Source organism: Rhamphochromis sp. 'chilingali', assembly GCF_963969265.1.
Source record: "Rhamphochromis sp. 'chilingali' genome assembly, chromosome: 7".
Taxonomy (NCBI): domain Eukaryota; kingdom Metazoa; phylum Chordata; class Actinopteri; order Cichliformes; family Cichlidae; genus Rhamphochromis; species Rhamphochromis sp. 'chilingali'.
In genome coordinates this window covers 22,134,782-22,145,071 of record NC_137934.1, presented here as the reverse complement: position 1 = coordinate 22,145,071, position 10,290 = coordinate 22,134,782, and the positions used below count along the sequence as shown (strand labels likewise).

The 10,290-nt window shown below is 42.0% G+C and overlaps 1 protein-coding gene across 1 annotated transcript; it reads right to left on the bottom strand.

Annotated features, from left to right (window-relative positions):
* Positions 1-234: 234 nt before the first annotated feature.
* Positions 235-2,972, bottom strand: LOC308399659 (E3 SUMO-protein ligase ZBED1-like). Its single transcript, XM_080887020.1, has 3 exons — positions 1,625-2,972; positions 1,196-1,448; positions 235-1,035 (listed from the first exon to the last, which is right to left on the bottom strand). The coding sequence occupies exons 1-3, from the start codon at positions 2,740-2,742 to the stop codon at positions 619-621; spliced, it is 1,788 nt and encodes a 595-aa protein (XP_080743146.1). The 5' UTR covers positions 2,743-2,972; the 3' UTR covers positions 235-618.
* Between the last annotated feature and the right edge of the window lie 7,318 nt (positions 2,973-10,290).

The following is a 10,290-nucleotide window of genomic DNA, read 5'->3' as shown; positions in this document are numbered from 1 at the left end:
CAGGGTGGCTTTTTGGTCCAAATAAAGGAAGAAATGTGACTGTTCAGATTGTTAAAAAAAGACTTTGTTAAAAACATTGAAAAAAAATACTAAAATTTAGGAAATATGCTCATCTTGATGATATTTATTCTAGTGCTGTCAAGAGATTAAAAAAAAATAGAGATTAATTAATTATGATTTTTTATTAATTGATCTAATTAATCTCTTTTTTAATCTCACCTAAAAATAGCTGAGGAAAGCCCTCAACTTATTGTGGCAGACCAAAAGACTGATATAACAAAGAAAGTGACTTTATAAAGTCATTTATTGTTTAACAAACGTTAAACAGATGCAACCATTTACATACTGTTGTATTCTTTTGTAAAATAAGTGGAAAAATAAATACAAATAAAATCAAATAAATTAAGTGCTGCAAGTTAGCACATCAGAGTTGCTCTTTTCTGAGCAATACAGCACTGAAATTCCTCTGCTTCAGATAATGAAAAATAAAACTGACATTGCAGTGCTGCAAGTTAGCACATCAAAGTATTCTTCCATCACAAAAAAAAGTGCTGAACATCAAGCAATCTATTCTAGTAGGCTACAAATGACACAGCAGCTATGCTGACCACATGTGTCTCATTTCTTCTTCCTCAGCCAGTCGCTAAGACACACCAGCCTGGTAACATTTTCTGGAAGCAAGGCTGCCCTTTTCTTTTGCACTATGTGGCCTGCAAGGCTAAAGAGTCTCTCACAGGGTACAGAGGTAGCTGGGGAGGCCAGGTACTTTTGTGCTAGGACTGACAGCTTTTCATAGACTCCTGAGTGAGCATACCACCACTGCAGGGGACAGTCATCAATACTGATGCTGGGTTCTGCTCTGTAGCGCTGCAGCTCTCCAGACTCAATTCCATCTTCTGAGTCAGAGTCAGACCCCAGAAGGAGTTCGCTCCTCCTCTTCTTCTGAGCTGGTCCATCATCCTCTGTGGAGGGCTGGAGACTATCTGCTCTTCTGGGCTCTGCTGCCTGGAGCATATTCTCCAGAATGGTCCACACCTGAATGAATGAATGAATGAATGAATGATTGTGATTAAAACTAAGTGCTTTTTTTAATTTTATTTAATCTTGTAAAGAACTTTGTGTTCCATATAATAAATAAAAGTTTGATTTGATAATGAATTGGACTCATTAGTCCAGCTTAACCTTATTGTCCTACCTGTTCCCTCTTTTCTCTTGGAAGACATTTCAAATCCTTAAACCGTGGATCCAATGCTGTGGCCACCTCGAACCATATCTCGTTGCCATTAGCTCGTCGTGCTGCCAGATCCTTCTGGAAGGCATTCTTGAACTTCACCACGTAGGCAGGATCATCATCAGTAATGTCCATGACACGGTACAGATGGCGAAAAGCAGGCAGCACTACAGAGCAAGAGACGTAGGCCTCACCACCCAGCAGCTCTGTCACATACCTGCAGAGGTGGAGAGGTTTGCTAAATAAACCTAGCTGGATTCATTTAAATCAAAGTGTAACTGATTTCCAATTTAATTGTCCTTAAAAGTTCCTTGTTATGTTCATTAATTTTGATTTTACACATGTAACAGTAGTTTATATAATTAAAATGGGAAGGTGTTTATTTGAACTTACTTGCATGGTTCAAGCAGGAGCTCCAGCCTCTGCAGTTTCGCCCACTCAGCTTCGGTTGGCAAGACCAACCTGTGGTTCTGTTGGTCCAACGTAGCCTGGACAGCCTCTCGGTTACATAGGAGGCGTGAGACCATTGCGAGAGTCGAGTTCCACCTGGTGGGTACATCCTGTATAAGTTGATCGCTCTTCTTTCCGAGTGCTACTTGTTGTTGGTTAAGTTCTGTGGTACTCGCAGGGCTTTGTTTAAAATGACCAACAATCTTGCGGCACTTTGCCAGTACACCGACAAAACCACTGCTATCGAGACATACCGTGATGGTCCTCTGGAGAATGTGAGCATTGCAGGCGATGTGCTCATATGGAAGTGCTCTCATAGCAGCCAGCATGTTTGCTGCGCTGTCTGTGCCAATGGTGGATATCTTGTTTTCAATACCCCAGTCATTTGCTACCTTGAGGAACTGTTCGGCGCATTTATCAGCAAAGTGCCTGGTTTCTGTTCTCATGACGGTCAGTGCAAATGAGTTGAGGTTCCACTCACTATCAATAAAGTGTCCAGTCACCCCAAAATAGCTGTGGTTGCCAGCTGAGGTCCAGTGATCTCCGGTTATAGCAACACAGTTGGGAGAATCCTCCGCCAAAATCTCAAGTTTGTTTTTCTTTTCGCCGTCGTACATTTTGCTGATTTTGGTCGTTACTGTAGTCCTGCACGGCGGCTTGTATGACGGGTCATTGGACGCAATTTGCAACACCTCTGTCAATCCTTCGTCCTCTACTATATTTATCGGCCTACAGTTCATCGCTATCCACTTGGCAATAACATTAGTCAGCCTGTCGGTCGCAGACTTGCTCATACGAGGGGTATTCTCTAGTTTTGTTTGGCGAAAAGCTTTGCTCTGGCTTGCTATATTGCTAACGTCTTCACTGCTAGCTGTTGCTGCACTCGCGGCTGGGTGCTTTGCGTTGAGGTGATAGGCCAAACTTGAGCTGCTTCGGTGGTAAGCAAACTCCTTCTTACACTCTAGGCAGACCACTTTACCTTTGTCAATGGTGCCGTCGGGGCGTTTATGAAATACAAATTTCCCGTTCATTGGGCCAACAACTCTCAGATGCGCCTCCATATCCACACTGTAAGCTAATCACCACTTCTCACCTTGACCTCACGACGTGACTCCACCCCCAACAAGTCAAGCACAAGGAGCCCAGCACATAAAAACGGATTTTATAACATAGCAACTCTCATACAAAATCAATGACGTCAAGAGATTAAAAATTAGATTAACGAGATTAAAAAACATAACGCGCTAAATAGCATTGTAATTAATTAATCGCAATTAACGCGATAATTTGACACCCCTAATTTATTCTACCACCCAGCGAAAGAAGCAAAACTCCAGTTTTCCAAAATCCTCTTTAAGCTTCGACTATAAAGGCAGATAGTTTTATACAAGTCTTTTTGTGTCACCCAGATGTACTTAAAGTTGTTATAGCTGGGTTTAAATGGGGCTAAAATAGACAATAAATTCCCCAGTTGTCATACCGATAGGCATTGCCTGGCTCTCCCCAAAATTCTCTTTATATCCAGAAATTGTCCCAAATTCCTCAAGTATGCATTAAGGTGACCTTGAGGGTCTTAAAGATGTCTATAAATAAAATGTATTATTATTATTATTATTATTATTATAAGTATATCCAAAAGTTTGTGGAGGCTATTCAATGGGTTGGAAATAAATAAAAGCATGTTGTCGGCATAAAGAGAGACATCATGTTCGATACCCTCTCAATGTTTTGCCTCAACACCAACACATTGTCTCAGAGCAATAGCTAGTGGTTCAATTGAAACAGCAAAAAGAAGAGGAGACAGAGGGCATCCCTGTCATGGGGGACAGATTATTGTTAGTCCGGAGGGCTGCTAGAGGGGAACATAAAAGCCAATTTTTTTAAGCGTTTCCAATGTACTTTTAACATTGGTATAAATTATATTTAATAGACCTCTACTGTTAAAAAAAAAGAATGCCTATTAAAGCCCATCTGGTCTGGTGAAATAATGGAGGACAAATACTTGTGTAAGCGACGGGCCAACACTTGAGCCAGGATCTTGGTGTCTGTGTTGATATTGGACAACATGAACTACAATCTACAGTGGGGCAAAAAAGTATTTAGTCAGCCACCGATTGTACAAGTTCCCCCACTTAAAATGATGACAGAGGTCAGTAATTTGCACCAGAGGTACACTGCAACTGTGAGAGACAGAATGTGAAAAAAAAAATCCATGAATTCACATAGTAGGATTTGTAAAGAATTTATTCGTAAATTAGGGTGGAAAATAAGTATTTGGTCACCTCAAACAAGGAAAATCTCTGGCTCTCACAGACCTGTAACGTCTTCTGTAAGAAGCTTTTCTGTCCCCCACTCGTTACCTGTATGAATGGCACCTGTTTGAACTCATCATCTGTATAAAAGACACCTGTCCACAGCCTCAAACAGTCAGACTCCAAACTCCGCCATGGCCAAGACCAAAGAGCTTTCGAAGGACACCAGGAAAAGTATTGTAGACCTGCACCAGACTGGGAAGAGTGAATCTACAATAGGCAAGCAGCTTGGTGTGAAAAAATCAACTGTGGGAGCAATCTTTAGAAAATGGAAGACATACAAGACCACTGATAATCTCCCTCGATCTGGGGCTCCACGCAAGATCTCATCCCGTGGGGTCAAAATGATCACGAGAACGGTGAGCAAAGATCCCAGAACCACACGGGGGACCTGGTGAATGACCTGCAGAGAGCTGGGACCAAAGTAACAAAGGTCACCATCAGTAACGCACTACAACGGCAGGGAATCAAATCCCGCAGTGCCAGACGTGTTCCGCTGCTGAAGCCAGTGCATGTCCAGGCCCGTCTGAAGTTTGCCAGAGAGCACATGGATGATACAGCAGAGGATTGGGAGAATGTCATGTGGTCAGATGAAACCAAAGTAGAACTTTTTGGTATAAACTCAACTCGTCGTGTTTGGAGGAAGAAGAATACTGAGTTGCATCCCAAGAACACCATACCTACTGTGAAGCATGGGGGTGGAAACATCATGCTATGGGGCTGTTTTTCTGCCAAGGGGACAGGACGACTGATCCGTGTTAAGGACAGAATGAATGGGGCCATGTATCGTGAGATTTTGAGCCAAAACCTCCTTCCATCAGTGAGAACTTTGAAGATGAAACGAGGCTGGGTCTTCCAACATGACAATGATCCAAAACACACCGCCCGGGCAACAAATGAGTGGCTCCGTAAAAAGCATTTGAAAGTCCTGGAGTGGCCTAGCCAGTCTCCAGACCTCAACCCCATAGAAAATCTGTGGCGGGAGTTGAAAGTCCGTGTTGCTCGGCGACAGCCCCAAAACATCACTGCTCTCGAGAAGATCTGCATGGAGGAATGGGCCAAAATACCAGCTACTGTGTGTGCAAACCTGGTAAAGACCTATAGTAAACGTTTGACCTCTGTTATTGCCAACAAAGGTTATGTTACAAAGTATTGAGTTGTATTTTTGTTATTGACCAAATACTTATTTTCCACCCTGATTTACGAATAAATTCTTTACAAATCCTACCATGTGGATTCATGGATTTTTTTTTTTCACATTCTGTCTCTCACAGTTGAAGTGTACCTCTGGTGCAAATTACTGACCTCTGCCATCATTTTAAGTGGGGGAACTTGTACAATCGGTGGCTGACTAAATACTTTTTTGCCCCACTGTAAATGGTATTTTTCCTGTTTTACAATTAAACAGATCACTGCTTGATTCATTGTTGGAGGCAAGGATTGTGAGAGGAAGGATTTGTCAAAAGTTGATTTTAACAGTGAATTCAGTTGGTCAGAAAACTTTATGAAAAAAAATCAGATACCCATCGGAGCCAGTAAATTTTCCAGACTGCATGCTCCGTATGGCCGTTTCAATTTCAAATTTAGAGATAGGTTCCTCCACACTAGCAATCGCATCTTCTCCCAAAGAGGGAATATCAAGTCTCTCAAAAAGGTTTTCTAGCGCTATGTCATCGTTTGCCTGGGAGGAGCTGTATAAAGTCTGATAGTATTTTTAAAAACCTATTTAAATCTTGGTTACCTGTGGACCTTATTCCCTGTTCATTGTGGATCTCAAGGATAGTTGGTTAGCTGTTCTTTGTCGTATAGCTGGTGAGCTAACAACTTGCCTGTTTTTTCTCCATGTTCAAAAGCATAGCTGCGCAACTTTGAAATCAGATACTCAGCCTGTTTTGTGAGATTGTATTCATTTTGGGATTTTAACTGCTGTGTATATAATACAGGCTCAGGAGAGTGGCTATACACAGCATGTAATTTCATCAGCTAACTGAGAGGGGCACTTTTATTCTGTTTGGCACAAAATGAAATTATTTGATGCTTCTCAGATGCTTCTAGAGATTCCCAAATGACTGATGATGACATCTCTGGGGTCTGATTGATAGCGAGGAAAAAAAAAAATCTCATTATGACCTTTTGTAACTGACGAACTCTTCATTCGCTATCAACATGGAGTTTAATCTCCAGAGCAGGCATCAGGAATACGCATTGAAAAAACAACAGGAGAATGATCTGAAATCACATTCTGTAACTAAAGGGATAAGTTTTTTTTTTATTCCCCCCAAAAATAGTCTATACGAGTATACGTTTTATGGAAAAAAAAAAGTGTATTGATGTGAAGCAGGATAACGAAATCTCCAAACATCAGCTAGCCCATAATTATCAAGAAAGCTCTGAATGATGCCTGGTGACTTTTGACTAAGCGTACTTATGTGTGAACTGAGGTCCATAGCACATTATGAGCAGTTTAGGTCTCCCGCAAACATGATATTGTGTGATGACATATTGGGGAGACGCGAAAAGACATTAGTGAAAAAACTGCGATTGTCCCAATCAGGGGCGTAGATATTTGCTAAGATCAAAGGAAAACCATATACCATATTTTACACACTATAAGGCGCACTTAAAATCCTTTAATTTTCTCAAAAATTGTCCTTGCGCCTTATGTATGAATTCTGGTTGTGTTTACTGACCTCGAACCGATTTTATGTGCTACACGGCACTCAAAAATCTGTCAAAAATGTTTTAGTATGACTTTGGTAAGCTACGAAGCCGCACCGACTGATGGATCATTGGAGCATTATGGCTGCCGTAGTCAGGAGCCTCGTGGTGTAATCTGGGTCCAAAACTCCGAATTCTTCAGGTCCCAAAGTCAAGCTCGCTAGTAGAGCAGGGCGATATGGCCAAAAATATTTATCACAATATAGATTTGAAAATTTGCGATAACGATATAACTGACAAAATACAACTCCACAACTTTACTAGCACAAAAAAACCCCCATCCATTTATTTTCACTTAAATAAGCAGCTGTTTTTTATGTGCATTAAAGATATATAAAAATTTAACAGTGCAAATGCAAATTCCTTGCTGAAAGTTTAACCAAAAAACATTTCCAGTAGAAATGGGCTGACATATCCTGAGCATAACCTAGTATAATATCCACTGAAGTTAAAAAGAGGTGCTTTGCAACATTAAACTGCAGTGTGCCAAATAAAAAAGTCAAATATGTATATTTCGGACCATAAGGTGCACGGGATTATAAGACACATTAAGCGAAACAAAGCTGTCAGATAAATCAAACTTTATTCAACTCATTCTTCTTGCTTCCTCCACTTCTGTACCATTGATTCATTAATGCTGTATTCTATCACAGCTGCTCTATTCCCATGTTGTTGCAGTATATTAATGACTGACCTCGTATTGTGGATGGATTATCTTAGTTGTTCTCCTAACTGAAGTTTGGTCCGTTTACAGTGTTACGGTCGCTGACCTCTAGTGGCTCTCCCTCTGTGGAAGAGTTTTTTTTCTCCTTTTTCTTGTGTTGCAGGTCTGCCTCATGAGCCACAGCTGAGGTGTGTTCCAGCTCGTCATCCACGGCATATAGTCTGCCATACTAAACTGCCACACCTAAACTGCTGTGAGCTATAGTGTTTTGGGCAGCAGGCCTTAGAATGAGTGAGTGAGTGAACAAGTGAACTTGAACTCTGTGAAACTTTGGTTTTCTTTCTTTTATTGTAAGCAAAGGTGTGCCATTACTGTGTTAATTAGTTCGTCGTTGTGGAAGCAGGTAGGGGTTCTCTGCCATTTTCGTTTCAACTGTTTTCTCCTGTTTTGGTTAGACAGGGAGCTCAGCCATTGTATTTTGTTTCGGTTAGTGAGTACTTGGTTTGATTTTTAGCTAAAGGGGGTGTTTTGTTTGTTGTTTTGGCCTTGGAGACCCTGAAGAAAAGAGCTTCCCTGTGTTTATTTTTACTGTAGTAGTTTTGGGCAATAAATCTTGTTTAATGACATCTATTCTCCGGTAGCTCATGTTTTCTCTTTCACTTTGTGTTACCCCTCACCCCAGTCAACACTTCGTTTTTAAGTGGGGCGTAACATAAGTGGGGGCTCGTCCGGGATTAATTTTGGATATGGCACAGTTTATCCTGGGTGATTTTATAGCTAGGCCTGCATTAGACCAGCTTGATGCATGTGGGAAGGAGGATTTATGTGCTGTTGCCGCGCATTATGAAATCCCTGTGGCTAAGTCCATGAAGAAGAGCAAGTCTCTTGTTGTCAGAAGGTTGGTTGGGAAAGGTGTGTTCCCTTTAGATGTGGACTCGGGGGATGCCGCGTCACTCCTCGACACCTCTGATCAGCCTGAGGTTTGTGCTGAGGAGGGGGCGGGGACAAACCAGGTGGGGGAAAGCCACCAGCCTCTCTTCCACGGTTTGAGCCCTTCTCTGTTGAATCCAGTAATCCCAGTGTTAGTGCGCGCTTAAAGGTACGTTTAGCTCGTCTTGAACTTGAGGCCAAAGAAAGGGAACGTAAGGATGAGCTTGAGTTCAAGCTAAAGTGTCGGCAGCTAGAAGCTGAGACATCTATTAGGTTGCGTCAACTGGAGTTGCAAGCTAACAAATTGTCTCCTGAGCCTTCTGCTCCACCTTCAGTGAAGGATGAAGATAACAATAGTAATCCTTCAGATAATTCTCCCCCTGCTCCTGCACCTGATGTAGGCAAAAACATTGCCCTAGTTCCACCATTCAGGGAGACTGAGGTGGAGGCCTATTTTAATGCGTTTGAGCGCATTGCTATGGCTTTACATTGGCCCAAGGAGGTTTGGTCCCTTTTGCTTCAGTGCAAATTAATTGGTAAAGCACAGGAAGTATGTGCAGCTCTCACAATCGAGGACAGTCTTGTGTATGACAATGTCAAAAGCGCTATACTCAGAGCCTATGAGTTGGGGCCTGAAGCTTACAGGCAGTTTTTCAGGACCCTGAGGAAATCCACTGCTCAAACATTCCTTGAGTTTGCAAGGAAAAAAGGGATACTATTTGATAGGTGGTGTCAAGCAAGCAAAGTTTCAGAGTTTAACGCACTGCGTGAACTGGTATTGTTGGAGGAATAAAAAAAAAAAACTGTGTTCCTGACCGTACAGTGCTGTACCTGAATGAACAAAAAGTTGCCACTTTGCAGGAGGCAGCTGTCCTGGCATAAGAACTCGCTTTGACGCACAAAAGCGTGTTTGTGGGTAAAGCTGAATCACTCTATCATGAACAGATGAAAAAGGACACAAAGCCACACCCTCAACAACAGCATCCTGCCATGCGATTGCATTTGTCTCTAACCATCAGGAACCTTCACGTTAACTTTTATCGAGTGGAAAAAAAAGTTAGCATTCATCCTCCAGCTTCACTGTTTATGTTATGCTAACATAGCTGTGTCACTAGCTGGTATATAATGATGTAGGCGACCCGGCTCAGGGGGTTGGGAATCGCATCTGTAACCGGAAGGTCGCCGGTTTGATCCCTGGGCTCTCTGTCCTGGTCGTTGTGTCCCTGGGCAAGACACTTTACCCTACTTGCCTACTGGTGTTGGCCAGAGGGGCCGATGGCGCGATATGGCTATTATATGATGTATATTATGATGTATATAATGATGTGCTACGTAGCACATCATTATATACCAGCTAGCCCAACTTCTGTAACCCTACAAACGTCACATCTGTTTAGTTTCCTGTCTTCATTTATGTTGGAAATGATAGCAGGGCTGTACGTTTGAATTTTTTTAAGAAATCTCTCAGTCAGAACATGCTATATCATGCTCAGGTAACTAGCGAAACTAGCGAGCTAACTTCCTTCTAACTTCGTTAAATGTAATAAATTCTGTTTTCATGGATGCCTAGATGTTAAACTTCATAGTTACACCTGGTAAAGCAGCAATGCTGATCGTTTTATTAAAGATGAAAGAATTTAGACAGTTTTTAACTCTCAGTGATGCTGCAGTGTTCGTTTGACTTTGGGACCTGAAGAGACAGAGTTTAGGACCCAGATTACTCCCAGATTTACGAGCACCTTAGTCCGACAAATACGGCAATAACGACAGCCCGCTTGCCTGTTCTAAAAAAAAAAAGTGCTTTGGTGGGTATCTGACGGACAAACACCAAACCAGTTCCACATCACTGAAGTTGCACCATTTTTACAAACCAATTCTGGTTCATCAGTTTCACTCAATGATCCACTTTCTCCCTTCTCATTCTCCGTTACCCATGCTTTTTTGGCCATGTGCGCATGAAAACAAAGGCACTGCACATGCATGTT

Excerpts from the sequence above, each read along its gene's own strand:
- LOC308399659 (XM_080887020.1), bottom strand. The coding sequence starts at position 2,742 with ATGGAGGCGCATCTGAGAGTTGTTGGCCCAATGAACGGGAAATTTGTA. Across the intron at positions 1,449-1,624 it reads CTCCTGCTTGAACCATGCAA|GTATGTGACAGAGCTGCTGG; the intron begins GTAAGTTCAAAT and ends CCACCTCTGCAG. Across the intron at positions 1,036-1,195 it reads CAAGAGAAAAGAGGGAACAG|GTGTGGACCATTCTGGAGAA; the intron begins GTAGGACAATAA and ends TCATTCATTCAG.